Below are 18,933 nucleotides of genomic sequence, written 5' to 3'. Positions count from 1 at the left end.
TTGTGGACAGATAAACATTAAAATGTTTTTTCATGTTGGTTCCATTTGGAGAACATTAGAGGATACTTTAAAAAAATACAGTTGATGTTTATATACTCACTTCAAATTAGTTTTCTCATAGTTTATTATGATACCAGTTTATGTATAAGTCTGTTGTTACTTAAAAAATGATTCTAGTCCAATTAAGCTGAATGTTTGCATTTACTTCACATTCTTAAACAGCTTTCTAATACTGTCTTATCTTCAAGAGTAGGCTATTTATAGTGGAATTATGTGTATTTGTAACATTTCTGTGTATGATTACAGGAAGACCGTGTACTCAACTGCAGCTTCTAAATCCAGAACGCTTTGCACGTCTTATTAAAGAAGTATTGAATGCATTCTGGCCTGGCAGAGAATTGATTGTTCAGTGGTATCCATTCAGTGAAGACCAAAGTTTCCCGTCTGTTTCATGGCTTAAGATGGTTTGGAAAAATCTCTATATACATTTTTCAGAGGATTTGACTTTATTTGATGAGATGCCACTTATTCCCAGAACTGTACTAGATGAATGTCAGACGTGTGTGGAACTCATTAGACTCAGGGTTCCGTCGCTAGTCATTTTAGATGATGAAACTGAAGCACAGCTTCCAGAATTTTTAGCAGAAATTGTGCAAAAGCTCGGAGGGATTGTCCTGAAAAAATTAGATGCCTCCATACAGCACCCACTCATTAAAAAATACATCCACCCGCCATTACCAAGTGCTGTTCTGCAGATAATGGAGAAGATACCATTGCAGAAATTATGTAATCAAATAGCTTCACTGCTTCCAACACACAAAGATGCTCTGAGGAAATTCTTGGCTAGCTTAACTGATGTCAGTGAGAAAGAGAAAAGAATAATTCAAGAACTGACAATATTCAAACGAGTTAACCACTCATCTGATCAGGGGGTTTCCTCTTACACAAAATTGAAAGGTTGTAAAGTCTTGCACCATACTGCCAAGCTGCCGACAGATCTGCGACTTTCTATTTCAGTAATAGACAGTAGTGACGAGGCTACACTTCGCCTGGCAAACATGTTGAAAATAGAGAAAGTAAAAACCACTAGCTGCTTAAAGCTTGTTCTAAAAGATCTTGAAAATGCATTTTATTCACATGATGAGGTAACACACCTTATGCTGTGGATCCTTGAAAATCTTTCCTCTCTTAAAAATGAGAATCCCAATGTGCTTGATTGGTTAATGCCATTAAAATTCATTCAGATTTCACAGGAAAGGATGGTATCAGCCAGCGAACTCTTCGATCCGGATGTAGAAGTACTAAAAGATCTCTTTTGTAACGAAGAAGAAACCTGTTTCCCACCTTCAGTTTTTACCTCACCAGATATTCTTCATTCTTTAAGACAGATTGGTTTAAAAAATGAAACCAGTCTTAAAGAGAAAGACATTGTGCAAGTGGCAAAAAAAATTGAGGCCTTACAGGCCGGGTCCTGTCCAGATGAGGATGTTCTGAAGAAAGCCAAAACACTCTTACTGGTCTTAAATAAGAATCACACACTCTTGCAATCCTCTGAAGGAAAGACAACATTGAAGAAAATAAAGTGGGTTCCAGCCTGCAAGGAGAGGCCTCCAAACTACCCAGGTTCTCTGGTCTGGAAAGGGGATCTTTGCAGTCTCTGTGCACCGCCAGATATGTGTGATGCGGCCCATGCAATTCTAGTGGGCTCCTCACTTCCTCTTGTTGAAACTGTCCACGTAAACTTGGAGAAAGCGTTAGGTATTTTCACAAAACCTAGCATCAGTGCTGTTTTAAAACACTTTAAAGTTGTCGTTGACTGGTATACTTCAAAAACCTTCAGTGATGAAGACTACTATCAGTTTCAACATATTTTGCTTGAAATTTATGGATTCATGCATGATCATTTGAATGAAGGGAAAGATTCTTTTAGGGCCTTAAAATTTCCATGGGTTTGGACTGGCAAAAAGTTCTGTCCTCTTTCCCAAGCTGTGATAAAACCAATCCATGATCTGGATCTTCAGCCTTATTTACATAATGTGCCTAAAACCATGGCAAAATTTCACCAATTATTTAAGGTCTGTGGTTCAATAGAGGAGTTAACGTCGGAACATATTTCCATGGTCATTCAAAAGATATATCTCAAAAGTGATGAGGAGCTCAGTGAACAAGAAAGCAAACAAAATCTTCATCTTATGTTGAACATTATCAGATGGCTATATAGTAACCAAATCCCAGCAAGCCCCAATACGCCAGTTCCTATACATCACAGCAAAAACCCTTCTAAACTTATCATGAAGCCGATTCATGAATGCTGTTACTGTGATATCAAAGTTGATGACCTCAATGACTTACTTGAAGATTCAGTGGAACCAATCATTTTGGTGCACGAGGACATACCCATGAAAACTGCAGAATGGCTGAAAGTCCCATGCCTCAGTACAAGACTGATCAACCCTGAAAACATGGGGTTTGAGCAGTCAGGACAAAGGGAACCACTTACTGTAAGAATTAAAAATATTCTGGAAGAATACCCTTCCGTGTCAGATATTTTTAAAGAACTGCTTCAAAATGCCGACGATGCAAATGCAACAGAATGCAGTTTCATGATTGATATGAGAAGAAATATGGACATAAGAGAGAATCTTCTAGACCCGGGGATGGCAGCTTGCCATGGACCTGCTTTGTGGTCATTCAATAATTCTGAATTCTCAGATTCAGACTTCGTCAACATAACAAGGTTAGGAGAGTCTTTAAAAAGGGCAGAAGTTGACAAAGTTGGAAAATTTGGACTTGGGTTTAATTCTGTGTACCATATCACTGACATTCCCATCATTATGAGCCGAGAATTCATGATAATGTTTGATCCTAACATAAACCATATCAGTAAACATATTAAAGATAAATCTAATCCTGGGATCAAAATCAACTGGAGTAAACAACAGAAAAGACTTAGGAAATTCCCCAATCAGTTCAAACCATTTATAGATGTATTTGGCTGTCAGTTGCCTTTGACTATAGAGGCGCCTTACAGCTACAATGGAACTCTTTTCCGACTGTCCTTTAGGACTCAGCAGGAAGCGAAAGTGAGTGAAGTTAGCAGTACCTGCTATAATACAGCAGACATTTACTCCCTTGTGGATGAATTTAGTCTCTGTGGACACAGACTGATCATTTTCACACAGAGTGTAAACTCAATGTATTTGAAGTACTTAAAGATTGAGGAAACTGATCCTAGCTTAGCGCAAGATACAATCGTAATTAAAAAAAAATTCTGTTCTTCCAAAGTATTGGATGCACCTGTCCTGAGTGTTTTAAAAGAAGCCGCTAAGCTCATGAAGACTTGCAGCAGCAGTAACAAAAAGCTTCCTGCCGATGCACCAAAGGCATCTTGCATTCTTCAGATCACAGTTGAAGAATTTCACCACGTGTTCAGAAGGATTGCTGATTTACAGTCACCCCTGTTCAGAGGTCCAGATGATGACCCAGCCACTCTCTTTGAAATGGCTAAGTCTGGCCAATCAAAAAAGCCATCAGATGAGTTGCCACAAAAAACGTTGGATTCTACCACATGGCTTATATGTTCTTGCATGGACCCAGGAGAGGCCCTCAAGTTTTCCCTGAGTGAGAGTGGAAGGAGACTAGGGCTGGTCCCTTGTGGAGCAGTAGGAGTTCTGCTGTCTGAAACCCAGGACCAAAAGTGGACAGTGAAGCCACACATTGGAGAAGTGTTTTGCTATTTACCTTTACGAATAAAAACAGGCTTGCCAGTTCACATCAATGGCTGTTTCGCCGTTACTTCAAATAGAAAAGAAATCTGGAAGACAGATACTAAAGGACGATGGAATACTACGTTTATGAGACATGTTATTGTGAAAGCCTACTTACAAGCCCTCAGTGTCTTACGTGACCTGGCCTCTAATGGGGAGCTGACTGGTTATACTTACTATGCAGCGTGGCCTGATCCTGACTTAGTTCATGATGACTTTTCTGTAATTTGTCAGGGATTTTACGAAGATATAGCTCATGGAAAAGGGAAAGACTTGACTAGAGTTTTCTCTGATGGATCCACTTGGGTTTCTATGAAGAATGTGAGATTTCTAGATGATTCAATACTTAAGAGAAAAGATGTGGGTCCAGCAGCTTTCAAGATATTTCTGAAATACCTCAAAAAGACTGGGTCCAAAAACCTATGTGCTGTTGAACTTCCTTCTTCAGTGAAGTTAGGATTTGAAGAAGCTGGCTGCAAACAGATATTGCTTGAAAATACATTTTCAGAGAGGCAGTTTTTTTCAGAAGTGTTTTTTCCAAATATTCAAGAAATTGAGGCAGGTCTCAGAGATCCTCTAATGAATTTTGTTCTCAATGAGAAAATTGATGAATTCTCAGGAATTCTTCGGGTTACGCCGTGTATCCCTTGCTCTTTGGAGGGGCATCCTTTGGTTTTACCATCAAGATTGATCCACCCTGAAGGACGAGTTGCTAAGTTATTTGATACTAAAGATGGACGTTTCCCTTATGGTTCTACTCAGGATTACCTCAACCCTATCATTTTAATTAAGCTAGTTCAGTTAGGTATGGCAAAGGATGACATTTTATGGGATGACATGCTGGAACGTGCAGAGTCAGTAGCTGAAATTAACAAAAGTGATCATCTCGCCGCTTGTCTAAGAAGTAGTATCCTATTAAGTCTTATTGATGAGAAACTAAAAATAAGGGATCCTAGAGCAAAGGACTTTGCTGCAAAATATCAAACAATCCCCTTCCTTCCATATCTGACAAAGCCAGCTGGCTTTTCTTTGGAGTGGAAAGGTAACAGTTTTAAGCCTGAAACCATGTTTGCGGCAACTGATCTTTATACAGCTGAACACCAAGACATCGTTTGTCTTTTGCAACCAATTCTCAATGAAAATTCCCATTCCTTTCGAGGTTGTGGTTCAGTTTCACTAGCTGTTAAAGAATTTTTGGGGTTACTAAAGAAGCCAACACTTGATCTGGTTATAAGCCAGTTGAAAGTAGTTGCAAAATCGGTTGATGATGGAATTACATTATACCAGGAGAATATCACCAATGCTTGCTACAAATATCTTCATGAAGCAATGATGCAAAATGAACTAACTAAGATATCAGTTACTGAAAAGTTAAAACCTTTTAGCTTCATTCTAGTTGAAAATACATATGTTGACTCAGAAAAAGTAGCTTTTCATTTGAATTTTGATGCAGCCCCATACCTTTATCAGTTACCTAATAAATATAAAAATAATTTCCGTGAGCTCTTTGAAAGTGTGGGTGTGAGGCAGTCATTTATGGTTGAAGATTTTGCCCTCGTTTTGGAGTCTATTGATCAAGAAAAAGGAAAGAAGCAAATAACAGAAGAGAATTTTCAGCTTTGCAGGCGAATAATCAGTGAAGGAATATGGAATCTCATTAGAGAAAAGAAACAAGAATTTTGTGAGAAAAATTATGGCAAAATATTATTGCCAGATACTAATCTTATGCTTCTCCCTGCTAAATCTTTATGCTACAATGATTGTCCCTGGATAAAAGTGAAGGATACCACTGTGAAATATTGTCATGCTGATATACCCAGGGAAGTAGCTGTGAAACTAGGTGCGATACCAAAGAGACACAAAGCCTTAGAAAGATACGCATCCAACATCTGTTTTACAACGCTTGGCACAGAATTTGGGCAGAAGGAGAAATTGACCAGCAGAATTAAGAGCATCCTGAACGCCTATCCTTCAGAAAAGGAAATGTTGAAAGAACTTCTTCAAAATGCCGACGATGCTAAAGCCACAGAAATCTGCTTTGTGTTTGATCCTAGACAGCATCCCGTTGATAGGATATTTGATGACAAGTGGGCCCCATTGCAGGGGCCCGCACTCTGTGTGTATAACAACCAGCCTTTCACGGAAGATGACGTTAGAGGAATTCAGAATCTTGGAAAAGGTACCAAAGAAGGAAATCCTTGTAAAACTGGACAGTATGGAATAGGATTCAATTCCGTGTATCACATTACAGACTGCCCTTCTTTTATTTCTGGCAATGACATCCTGTGTATTTTTGATCCCCACGCCAGGTATGCACCAGGAGCCACATCTGTTAGTCCTGGGCGCATGTTTAGAGATTTAGATGCAGATTTTAGAACACAGTTCTCAGATGTTCTTGATCTTTACCTGGGGACCCACTTTAAGCTGGATAATTGTACAATGTTCAGATTTCCTCTTCGTAATGCAGAAATGGCAAAAGTTTCGGAAATTTCTTCAGTTCCATCGTCAGACAGAATGGTCCAGAATCTTTTAGACAAACTGCGCTCAGATGGGGCCGAACTTCTGATGTTTCTTAATCACATGGAAAAAATTTCTATTTGTGAAATCGATAAAGGTACAGGAGCTCTAAATGTATTGTACTCAGTGAAGGGCAAAATCACGGATGGAGACAGACTGAAAAGGAAACAGTTTCATGCATCTGTAATTGATAGTGTTACTAAGAAGAGGCAGCTCAAAGACATACCAGTTCAGCAGATAACCTACACTATGGATACTGAGGACTCTGAGGGAAATCTCACCACATGGCTGATTTGTAATAGGTCAGGATTTTCAAGTATGGACAAAGTGTCCAAGAGCGTTGTTTCAGCTCACAAGAACCAAGACATTACTCTCTTCCCGCGTGGTGGAGTAGCTGCCTGCATTACTCACAACTACAAAAAGCCTCACAGAGCCTTCTGCTTTCTCCCTCTCTCTCTGGAGACGGGCTTGCCGTTCCATGTGAATGGACACTTCGCGCTGGATTCGGCCCGGAGAAACCTGTGGCGTGATGACAACGGGGTTGGTGTCCGGAGCGACTGGAACAACAGTTTAATGACGGCACTGATAGCTCCTGCCTATGTTGAACTACTAATCCAGTTAAAGAAGCGGTATTTCCCTGGCTCCGACCCAACCTTATCAGTTTTACAGAACACGCCTATTCATGTAGTAAAGGACACATTAAAGAAATTTTTGTCATTTTTCCCAGTTAATAGGCTTGATCTCCAGCCAGATTTATATTGCTTAGTGAAAGCGCTGTATAGCTGTATTCATGAAGAAATGAAACGTCTTCTACCTGTTGTTCGGGCTCCAAATATCGACGGCTCTGATTTGCACTCTGCAGTCATAATAACGTGGATCAATATGTCCACTTCAAGTAAGACTAGACCATTTTTTGACAACTTACTACAGGATGAATTACAGCACCTTAAAAATGCAGATTATAATATCACAACCCGTAAAACGGTGGCAGAGAATGTCTATCGGCTGAAACACCTACTTTTAGAAATTGGTTTCAACTTGGTTTATAACTGTGATGAAACTGCAAATCTTTACCATTGCCTCATAGATGCAGATATTCCTGTTAGTTATGTGACCCCTGCCGATGTTAGGTCCTTTTTGATGACCTTCTCCTCTCCTGACACGAACTGCATTATTGGGAAGCTGCCTTGTCGTCTTCAGCAGACAAACCTGAAGCTTTTTCATAGTTTGAAACTTTTAGTTGATTATTGTTTTAAAGACGCATTAGAGAATGAGTTTGAAGTTGAGGGACTGCCCCTCCTCATCACGCTGGACAGTGTTTTACAGACTTTTGATGCAAAACGGGCCAAATTCCTAACAACATACCATGAATTGATTCCTTCCCGCAAAGACTTGTTTATGAATACGTTGTATTTGAAATACAGTAGTATTTTGTTGAGCTGTAAAGTTGCAAAAGTGTTTGACATTTCCAGCTTTGCTGACTTGTTATCCTCTGTGTTGCCTCGTGAGTATAAGACCAAAAATTGTACAAAGTGGAAAGATAATTTTGCAAGTGAATCTTGGCTTAAGAATGCGTGGCATTTTATCAGTGAATCCGTAGGTGTGAAAGAAGATCAGGAAGAAACAAAACCAACATTCGACGTTGTTGTGGATACCCTCAAAGACTGGGCTTTGCTGCCAGGAACAAAGTTTACTGTGTCAGCCAATCAGCTTGTGGTTCCGGAAGGTGACGTCTTGCTTCCTTTAAGCCTAATGCACATTGCAGTTTTTCCAAATGCCCAGACTGACAAAGTTTTTCATGCTCTGATGAAAGCTGGCTGTATTCAGCTTGCTCTGAACAAAATCTGCTCCAAAGACAGCGCATTTGCTCCGCTCTTGTCATGTCACACAGCAAACATAGAGAGCCCCACCAGCATTTTAAAGGCTGTACATTACATGGTCCAGACTTCAACGTTTAGAACTGAAAAACTAGTAGAAAGTGACTTCGAAGCACTTTTGATGTATTTCAACTGCAATTTGAATCACTTGATGTCTCAAGATGACATAAAAATTTTAAAGTCGCTTCCATGCTACAAATCCATCAGTGGCCGCTATATGAGCATTGCCAAATTTGGAACCTGCTATGTACTAACAAAGAGTATACCCTCAGCTGAAGTGGAAAAGTGGACACAGTCATCTTCGTCTGCATTTCTTGGAGAAAAAATACATTTAAAAGAATTGTATGAGGTGCTTGGTTGTGTCCCTGTAGATGATCTCGAGGTATATTTGAAACACCTCTTACCAAAAATTGAAAATCTCTCTTACGATGCAAAATTAGAGCACTTGATCTACCTTAAGAATAGATTATCAAGTATTGAGGAAGTATCAGAGATTAAGGAACAACTTTTTGAAAAATTGGAAAGTTTATTGATTATCCATGATGCTAACGGTCGACTAAAGCAGGCAAAACATTTCTACGATAGAACTGTGAGAGTTTTTGAAGTTATGCTTCCTGAAAAATTGTTTATTCCTAAAGACTTCTTTAAAAAATTGGAACAACTTATAAAACCTAAAAATCAGGCTGCATTTATGACATCCTGGGTGGAATTCTTAAGAAATATTGGACTGAAACACATACTTTCTCAGCAGCAGTTGTTACAGTTTGCTAAGGAAATCAGTATGAGAGCTAATACAGAAAACTGGTCTAAAGAAACATTACAAAATACCGTTGACATCCTTCTCCATCACATATTCCAAGAACGAACAGATTTATTGTCTGGAAATTTTCTCAAAGAACTGTCTTTAATCCCATTCTTGTGTCCTGAGCGGGCCCCCGCTGAATACATTAGATTTCATCCTCAATATCAAGAAGTAAACGGAACACTGCCTCTTATAAAGTTCAACGGAGCACAAGTAAATCCAAAATTCAAGCAGTGCGATGTTCTGCAGCTATTGTGGACATCCTGCCCTATTCTTCCAGAGAAAGCCACACCTCTGAGTATCAAAGAACAAGAAGGTAGTGACCTTGGTCCACAAGAACAGCTTGAACAAGTTTTAAATTTGCTCAATGTTAACCTAGATCCTCCTCTTGATAAAGTCATTAATAACTGCAGAAATATATGCAGCATAACAACTCTGGATGAAGAAATGGTGAAAACTAGAGCAAAGGTCTTAAGGAGCATATATGAATTTCTCAGTGCAGAGAAAAGGGAGTTTCGTTTTCAACTACGGGGGATTGCTTTTGTGATGGTAGAGGATGGCTGGAAACTTCTGAAACCTGAGGAGGTAGTGATAAACCTGGAATATGAGTCTGATTTTAAACCTTACTTGTACAAGCTGCCTTTAGAGCTTGGCACATTTCATCAGTTGTTCAAACACTTGGGTACTGAAGATATTATTTCAACAAAGCAATATGTTGAAGTGTTAAGCCGCATATTCAAAAACTCTGAAGGAAAACAGTTAGATCCTAATGAAATGCGAACAGTTAAAAGAGTCGTTTCTGGTCTGTTCAAGAGTCTACAGAATGACTCTGTCAAGGTAAGGAGTGATCTTGAGAACGTTCGCGACCTCGCACTGTTCCTTCCTAGCCAGGATGGCAGGTTGGTAAAGTCGAGCATCTTAGTCTTTGATGATGCACCCCATTATAAAAGTAGGATTCAGGGGAATATTGGTGTGCAGATGTTGGTTGATCTTAGCCAGTGCTACTTAGGGAAGGACCATGGCTTTCATACTAAATTGATAATGCTGTTTCCTCAAAAGCTTAGACCTCGTCTGCTAAGCAGTATCCTGGAAGAACAGCTAGATGAGGAAACACCCAAAGTTTGTCAGTTTGGAGCATTGTGTTCTCTTCAGGGAAGGTTGCAGTTACTCTTGTCTTCTGAACAGTTCATCACGGGGCTGATTAGGATTATGAAACATGAGAACGATAACGCTTTCCTAGCCAATGAAGAAAAAGCCATAAGACTTTGCAAAGCTCTGAGGGAAGGATTGAAAGTGTCCTGTTTTGAAAAGCTTCAAACGACATTGAGAGTTAAAGGTTTTAATCCCATTCCCCACAGCAGAAGTGAAACTTTTGCTTTTCTGAAGAGATTTGGTAATGCAGTCATCTTGCTGTACATTCAGCATTCAGACAGTAAAGACATTAATTTCCTTTTAGCCTTAGCAATGACACTTAAATCAGCAACTGACAATCTGATATCGGACACTTCGTATTTAATTGCTATGCTGGGATGCAATGATATTTATAGGATCAGTGAGAAACTTGACAGTTTAGGAGTGAAATACGACTCTTCAGAGCCATCAAAACTGGAACTTCCGATGCCCGGCACACCCATACCTGGCGAGATCCATTACACGCTGCTGATGGATCCCATGAATGTTTTCTATCCCGGCGAGTACGTTGGGTACCTCGTGGATGCGGAAGGTGGTGATATCTATGGGTCATACCAGCCAACATACACATATGCAATCATTGTACAAGAGGTGGAAAGAGAAGATGCTGACAGTTCTAGTTTTCTAGGAAAGATATATCAGATTGATATTGGTTATAGTGAATATAAAATAGTCAGCTCTCTTGATCTGTATAAATTTTCAAGGCCTGATGAGAGCTCTCAAAGCAGAGACAGTGCTCCTTCCACCCCCACCAGCCCCACAGAGTTCCTCGCCCCTGGCCTGAGAAGCATCCCGCCCCTTTTCCCTGGCAGGGAGGGCCACAAGGCTGCATCCTCAAAGCATCACTCCCCCAAAAAGCTGAAAGTGAACTCTTTACCAGAAATCTTAAAAGAAGTGACATCAGTGGTGGAGCAAGCTTGGAAGCTTCCGGAATCAGAACGGAAAAAGATTATCAGGCGGTTGTATCTGAAGTGGCACCCGGACAAGAACCCAGAGAACCATGACATTGCCAATGAAGTGTTCAAGCATCTGCAGAATGAGATCAGCAGATTAGAAAAGCAGGCTTTTCTAGACCAGAACGCGGACCGAGCCTCGAGACGACCGTTTTCCACGTCAGCATCTCGATTTCAGTCCGACAAGTATTCTTTCCAGAGGTTTTACACTTCGTGGAATCAAGAGGCAACGAGCCATAAGTCTGAAAGGCAGCAACAGAATAAGGAAAAGTGCCCCCCTCCGGCAGGACAGACGTACTCTCAAAGGTTCTTTGTCCCCCCGACGTTCAAGTCGGTGGGGAATCCAGTGGAAGCACGGAGATGGTTGCGACAAGCCAGAGCAAATTTTTCGGCTGCCAGGAACGACCTTCATAAAAACGCCAATGAATGGGTGTGCTTTAAGTGTTACCTTTCCACCAAGCTAGCCTTGATCGCAGCTGACTACGCCGTGCGGGGCAAGTCTGATAAGGACGTAAAACCAGCTGCGCTCGCACAGAAAATAGAGGAGTATAGTCAGCAGCTTGAAGGCCTGACCAATGATGTGCACACGCTGGAGGCTTACGGCGTCGACAGTTTAAAAACAAGGTACCCTGACTTGCTTCCTTTCCCACAGATCCCAAATGACAGGTTCACCTCGGAGGTCGCCATGAGAGTGATGGAATGTACTGCCTGCATCATCATCAAGCTCGAAAACTTCATACAGCAGAAGGTGTGAGGTGAAGGCCCAGAGCAGAGGCGGACCTCGGGTGTTGCAGCACAAACACGGATCGCTGACCTTCATTAACTTCATTGCCCGTCACCCAGGAGCTGTGAAGCACAGTGCGGGTTGCTCTGGAGGACTTCCGGAGTTATTGTTAATGTGAAAGCAACAGAAACCCTTAACAGAAACTAAAAGAGAATTGTTTTGGAGATGGTGGTGAACTGCGAAGTCGGTGTGTTTGAAGATGGGATGGCACACTGTTGAACTGCACTTTCTATAACCAAAGCTTAGCCGTGTTAGAGAAGGGTCTGTGTGTCTCTAGTTAGGATGAAGTTAAGTTTATGTCTTAAAGGTATTTTTGAAGGAGTTACTGAAACACTGGACATACCTTTGGTGTGAACATAAAAGGGGAATCAAGTCATTAGAGTTCTATCATTTTTTTAAAGTGGATCCTCTTGGATGCATTATTTTCTGATCAGCTGGCTCTGATTATGAATTTGCTGCAGTTTTCCATCTTCCTCGGTACATTTGAAAATGGTACAGTATTTCATCCTGTTACTTGAGGTGTATGGAGGCAGTGCTTAGGGTGCACTGGGTGCACCGTGCGTCTTTCAGTGTTGTTTTATACCTTATGTTTACAAGCTTCCCGCGTCGTGGAATGACCTACGGACAACAGCACAGTGGCGGCTCTCCTTCCCGGACGGAATGTTGCTCATGCACACTGCTCACCAAAAGACATTTATCAGTGGTTAGAACATTTGCTTTACGTTTGTGTGTGCATACTTTCCACAGTTGTCCTAATTTATATAGTGTGGTTGAACAGGATACAACCTTTTGTGTCTAAAGGTGCTGTAGTTAAAAAAAACCTTTCAATAATGGCACTTAGTGGAGTTTTTTGGATTTTACTTTAAAAACTTGTTAAAGTCATCAGGGTAATTTCCATTAGTTTATGAAAGAGGAACTGTCAGCTTGCCTTTCCCCTTAAAAGATTCGGAGGCCACTTTTGATTTTCATCATGTTCAAGTGTCCTGCCATACTTCATGTTTCTTTAGCAGAATGTCAAAATAAAGGAGTAATAATTAGTTTACATAAGTGGCTGTAAATGATGCTAAATACAATATTTTATGCAATGAAGGGCTTACAGACCGTATTAAAGGTTTTTACTTTTATTGGTAATAAGGAATGTAGGCTTCACACACTTGTGTTGTTGCTTTTGGATGTGAAATCATGTAATTATTTCTGCTGTTATATATTCAGTGCCATAATTTTAATAAAGCAAAATGTACATATTAAATGGTTGTAACTGGAATTTCCTGAGGACTAGTTCATTGGAAATTAAATTTGGTTTCTTCCTATGCTTATTTTTCATACGCATGTACTGATATATGTGTGTTTATTGGAAATATCAGGAATTGCATTTCTTTGCCTCAAGGGATAGCTTGAATATGTGAGGCTAATTCACACTTGAGCCTCAACTGATAAAAAAAGTCATCTTTATACCTAAGATACAAGTCTTCAAAGTTAGGCAGACAAGGCCTGTGAGTTCTCTGTTCTAGGGCTACCCGGATTCTGGGATTTCAGCGTTATTTTAAAAGTGCAGCCAGGGGAGGTAGTGCATGCCTGTTATCCCAGCACTTGGGAGGCTCCAGCAGGAGGATTGCCATAAATTCAACTATCTAGCGAGACCCTGTTTCAAAGCACCAAAAGAAGAAAAAGTAATAAAAAGTGCTTGCTACTTTGAATCTCATATTCAGCACTTACAGTGTGTTTGGTTTTCAGTGTTTAAATTTATGCAGAAAGCCTTGCCTTGGTGATAGTTGATCTAGTTGAATTTACTTTTCTAAACTCTTTAAAAGCACAGGTTCACAATCCCTTCTGTGAAGCACTGGACTCAGGTGTGTTTCCGAGTTCGATTTTAGGAAGTTAATGTGAAGGCATGTAGACGGAGCGAAACGCTGTCCCGAGGGTTGGGCAGCGCCCTGCGGACACAGCCGTATTTCTGCGGTGCGCCTTCAGCGGCCACACTCCTCGTGCAAGTTCAGGTCAGGTTTCGTCACCACTGAGATGCAGCACACGCATTTGAAATTTTTACTTTGCATGTAGTTTGAGACTTTGAAAAGAGCCTAAGGAATTTTGCTGGGAACTAATTTGTATATTTTACTATTTTGTACATTTTCCTCATATTCTTCTTTCATTTTTTAAAAAGATAGCAGGAGCTGGGTGCCTGGAGTAGGTGCTCCTGAGTCGCATACAGATGGAACGAGGGGTGGGGCGGTGTCCTCCCTCCCCGGGGCGGGGCGGAGTGCCTCCAGTGAGAGGCCCGGAGGTGGGTGAGGACCCTACACCGTGCTCTGAGGTCATAAAGCAGGGGTGGGGGCAAAAAGAGAGAGTGCTGAGGACCCCGGAATGCTTTGCACAAAGTACTGTATTAACGTTCAACAAGACACTGGGAAGGTTTTCCCAGGTCTGACTTGGGGGTGAGTGGGGTCTGCTTCTTCAGGCAGTGCCAGCTGACAGTTGCAGATCTCACGAGTAGCGTCTATAGTCTGTAATGTGTAGAAAATAGCAATCAGATCTTAGCCACATGTCCTTCGAGGGTCTAACAAAGGAACGGAATCAGACACCCCTACACACACGTGATTTGTTATGCCAGGACTTGATTGCCTGATGATTTGGGGGGAGGGGGACTGGCAAGTACTCAGTGTACACACAGGCCTACAGGCTGGAAACGCTTGGAGGAGCTGACATCTGCGGGTGGAATTGCGTCCAGCGCTGGTTTCTAACCTTCCCGCAGCTCATCTCATTTTCAAGGGATCTGACAAAGTAACGTCCGCACACTGTTAGCAGTGGGGACCCAGCAGCACATTCCATCCCGGCTGTGGATTTCTGCCAGGCCATAGTCTGATGTGGTTTACCTGTTAAATGTAAACTGGTCCATGTAGAGTCTAAAGCCAGATCACATTTTTAAAGTAAAAGCTGTGTTGAAAATGTATGTGTAGTTACAATTTTGGAAAGACCCCACCTGCCCTGAGGACAGAGCCCTGCCTCTAAGAAGACACTTTTGTGGCACTGCCCGCCCACTGACAGATGTGCTTTTTGTTAGCAGTGCCGGGCGAACTCATTTATATTTGATAGAAAATGTATTTGACTTCTATACTGCAGCGGCATTGAAGTGGAATTTTAAATACGGAGAAGACTGCCAAAGCCAAATAAGATGAGCTGTTAGGGGACAAAATTACACAAAACGGACACAACATAAAGCCCTGTGAAGGGTTCTTCCTTTTTGAAAATTTCCACCCTCATTTGCTCTTCCTCAAAGAACGACTTTGTGGCAGGGGAACTATGGGAAGGACTCCACAGATGTGGCTCTACCCTTTCAATGGGAAGTTGGTGGCCTTCACAAAAGGGTGTGTCCCTCCCTTCCCCTCCACGTAGGAAGTTGCAGGAAGCTGCAGTTTGCCTGGTAGCCCAGAACTTGTGCTGTATTAGCTGTGAAGTATCAGGAATTCTGTGTACTACGGACTCGAATATCTTTACTGCTAAGATGGACACCTCTTCATCTTTTTGACGCATGTCTTCTCAGCGGGTTTATAAATTTGAAAAGAAGTGCTGCTTTTGAATCCTTAAAATACCAACACTCCTCAGTGTGACCGTTCAGTCTAATAGTGGTCTATGTGCCTCATTAGATAAGTCCATCATCATGACCTTAGGACTTCAGTAAAAATTTAAATGACGTGTAGTGTTTTTATGATTTTAGGATACAGCTTATCTAATTTTCCAATCTGATGAAGTATAAATTTCCTTACTACTTTGGAGAATGCAATGATTCATAACTTTCACAGTGAGTCCCTATAAAAAGAAAAAAGTAAAATTTGTACACGTTATTCAGTGTTCTGTTCTCTGTATTCTTCTTCATACTTTCTCTTGGATTCTTTTTCTTGACTTCTTTATCATCTAAACACTGTTTCTTGGAAAGCCAAACTGATTTGTAAATGTTCAGCGATGCTGTGTTAGGTCAGTCAGGCTTGAAGATGTTTGTTTTGCACAAACGTTTCCATATTTAGGAGACCAAATATGGGACAATAACAGAATGGTTTAGTAAGGACACTAGGCATGTTGCAGTATGGAAGTCATTTATTAGTTTTAAAATTCAGGACTTAACTAAATGGAAAAAGTAGACACCAATTTATAATTAAAAGCGCCCAACCCCCTGTGAAACTTGAGGAACATTACAGTTGAGAGGTGACTTTGCTCTTAGCTGCTTTAAGAAGGCCTGTGTTTTTATCTTGTAATTTCATTAGTTGTATAATAGCAACTTAAAACTCTATAGAGTTATGAGGGGGTTAAACTGTTACTACCTTATTAAAGCGGCACTAGAACTCATGTTTGCTTTTCTAATTTTTTGATTCTGAGACTAGAAAATAACTTTGAACTTGTATCACAAAGCATGTATTAGAAAGTTGGGATGCTGTTGGTCACTATATGTGTAGCTTTTTGGGAACTGTAAAGAACTGGTCGTAACAGAACAAGCACACCCTCTCTTGGGATGGGGAACATTTTATAAAGTGAGTGAGTGATCTGCGTGAAATGAACCTGTTCTCACAAGTTTGGTGTGCCCTGTTTGGTTTAGATCCATTTCCACACAGTTGGCACGAACCACATTTTCACAGACAGTAGGAGTGTGCTTCTGTGTAGCTGCACTCGGTCCTTCTGTGCTGAAAAAAGCACCCGGGCAGAGCTAGTGTAAATCCTGCCACTTAGCAGCTGTTTGATCTCAGTAGGTAACAATGCCCTTTGGGCTTCAGGTCTTCCTTTGTCAGTTAGCTGTATCCCAGCTGTACAGTTCTCATGTATTTTGGCGTTTGAGGTGAAATGAGACATTACATCAGAGTTTTTCCAAGTGAAAGCAGCTACGCAAATTTAAGGTCACAATTTTGGTAAGCTTCAGTAGTTACCTGTGACCCTGAGACAGCGTGAGTCTGTCACCAGTAAGTTGGGGAAAACAGTACATAAGAGCTGTGAGGATTAAAGAAGGTAAGACTCTCACACTGAATTCTGTGAAAAATGCAGGTTGACTTTTATTGCGTGTGACTGATTGTGTGTAATTTATTTCCTTGACTACATATTAAAAATCAGATGAACTTTAAATTGTCTTGAAAATCTGCACATTCTCTTGCGAAACCTGCCACTGCCTGCCGCTGAGGTTGGACGTTGAGGTGTGTTGGCACCGACCGGCCCCACTTCGCGAGTAGTTACAGATCCGCCGATGAGCATCGTGAGTTAATTCCACGTGCAGGTCAGCGAGGACAGATGGGAAGAGGAAGGTCACAATGTTCTGATGGAAAGTAGCCAAGATCCAGTGAAATAAACACGTTCTTCTGACATTTCTGCAGTTTTTGTGTCTCACACCCACGTGTTGAGTTCTGAGCGCTCCCTCAGCCACATTTCTCTGCGGGGAATCCTCTGGAAAACGGGTCTTCCTCCATCCAACTCCATGCTCAGGCTTGGTGCCCACGCCTCCTGGGTGTGAAGGCTCGGGCCGCAGGCTCAGCTCCCTGAAAGGAAGGAAGCAGGCCGTCTTGGAAGGAGCAGCAGTTCAGAGACAGACCTGACCGTGCTCCTGGCATGTGGTGCCCACGCCAGCCGTGGCGAGGTACAGCTTCCCGTCCGGACACGCGCAGATTTCATAGAGTCCCTGCAGGCTGCCAGGGCGACCTTGGGTCCCCTGCAGCAGCTTGGGTAAACACAGGGTTTCAGCGTCCAGCACGAGCTGTTTGCGAGAAAGTGAGAGAGGAGATGTAAAGGAGGAATGAAATGGGTCACCAGGAAATTCGTATCCTGAAAGGGTTTCATGAAAATTAGTTCCTTTTCATAGCAAGTGAAACAAGCACCTGACCTCATCAGAATTACCTGGCTCCTTGAAAGCCAAGTTCTATTTTGCATGTAGACAGGGGCTTGGCAATTTCTCCTCCAATCAAAGGGGGGCCACTTTTCGTTTACCCACTGAGCTGGTCCAGCTGGGAAAATTGGCCAGTTGTGTTCAATAGACTGGATTGCTTCTCAGTTTCATGCTGTGATACTTCTAAAGTTGCAGGGATATAGCTCACTGGCGCAAGCGCCTGCCTGGCAAGGCAAGGTCCCGAGTTCGATTCCCGGTTTAAAAAAAAATAAAGTGTCTTTTGAAGTTATTTAAAAAAACAACAATTTTGCTGATTCACATTTATTGTGATAAATTTGACTTCATACTAAATCATCTCCCCATTAAGACAACATAGTCCACAGCAATAAATTCATCTTAATAGAAATTTTTCCCTGTGGATTTCAGAATCTATGCTGATTTTACTTGTGATTTTGTTTTCCTGTGAGAGGCAATTAAATTCACCTTATCAGCTGTTCTATATCCTTATATTACTCAGGTCTCTGCTGCTTACTCTTAGAAGGTATAGGCACAGACTAACGCTAGTTCAAGTACTGTGCAGTGAAAGTGACTAGGTTTTCTGGTCGTATAATTTAGTTGTACTGAAATGCAAACAGATAGCCATTGATGAAGGCTGGGAACCCTCTTGGATAAGGAAGTAGACACTGTCCCAGGCATCCTAGCAGCTGTCCCAGGGTGTTCCCTTGCTAGAAGGAATTAGCGTGTTGTGGGTAGGGAGAATTTCCTGCCTTGCTAAGGCAGTCAGTCTTCCTTTATTTCGCACAGCTGTCACCCATGAGCTCCAGCCTACCGACGTATAGGTATCTGCCCTTTGTTGCCCTGGGATGGGGACCCCGCCACGTGCAGTGAGGGCCCAGTGCTAGCGGCATGACAGGCGGAGCTTGCCTTCTGGCACGCTGTCAGCAGGGGAAGTCCGGTCGTGATCGTTTAAAACACAGCACCTCTTTAGGTTACTTTCCAAAGCCTGGGATTCTTTGTGCACCTGCTTTTCCCTAGCAGGCTTTTAACGTGTTGGCTCTCCCACTCCCCTTTCTCATGGTAAAATGGGCACTTTCTTCTAGTTACCTAGAAAAAAAGTATCTTCCCCTACTCTCCCAGGAAGCTCTAGCCACTGGCAGCCCACACTACTTCCTGTCCTTATTCATCTGC

General features: G+C 41.7%; 2 protein-coding genes across 2 annotated transcripts in view; one reads left to right on the top strand and one right to left on the bottom strand.

Annotated features, from left to right (window-relative positions):
- Window positions 1-17,228, top strand: part of Sacs (sacsin molecular chaperone) — a gene marked incomplete at its 5' end in the record, with an annotated part of 51,113 nt that extends 33,885 nt beyond the window's left edge. The window contains 1 exon segment of the mRNA XM_005406316.2: window positions 307-17,228. Coding sequence (XP_005406373.2) covers window positions 307-11,861 — 11,555 coding nt within the window.
- Window positions 15,963-18,933, bottom strand: part of Sgcg (sarcoglycan, gamma (35kDa dystrophin-associated glycoprotein)) — a gene marked incomplete in the record, with an annotated part of 110,740 nt that continues 107,769 nt past the window's right edge. The window contains 1 exon segment of the mRNA XM_005406371.2: window positions 15,963-17,616. Coding sequence (XP_005406428.2) covers window positions 17,443-17,616 — 174 coding nt within the window.

This window comes from Chinchilla lanigera, unplaced genomic scaffold (genome assembly GCF_000276665.1).
Source record: "Chinchilla lanigera isolate Chin_1 unplaced genomic scaffold, ChiLan1.0 scaffold00096, whole genome shotgun sequence".
NCBI classification, from domain to species: domain Eukaryota; kingdom Metazoa; phylum Chordata; class Mammalia; order Rodentia; family Chinchillidae; genus Chinchilla; species Chinchilla lanigera.
Note: the sequence above shows the minus strand (reverse complement) of the source record. Positions and strands in the feature narration are given on the sequence as shown.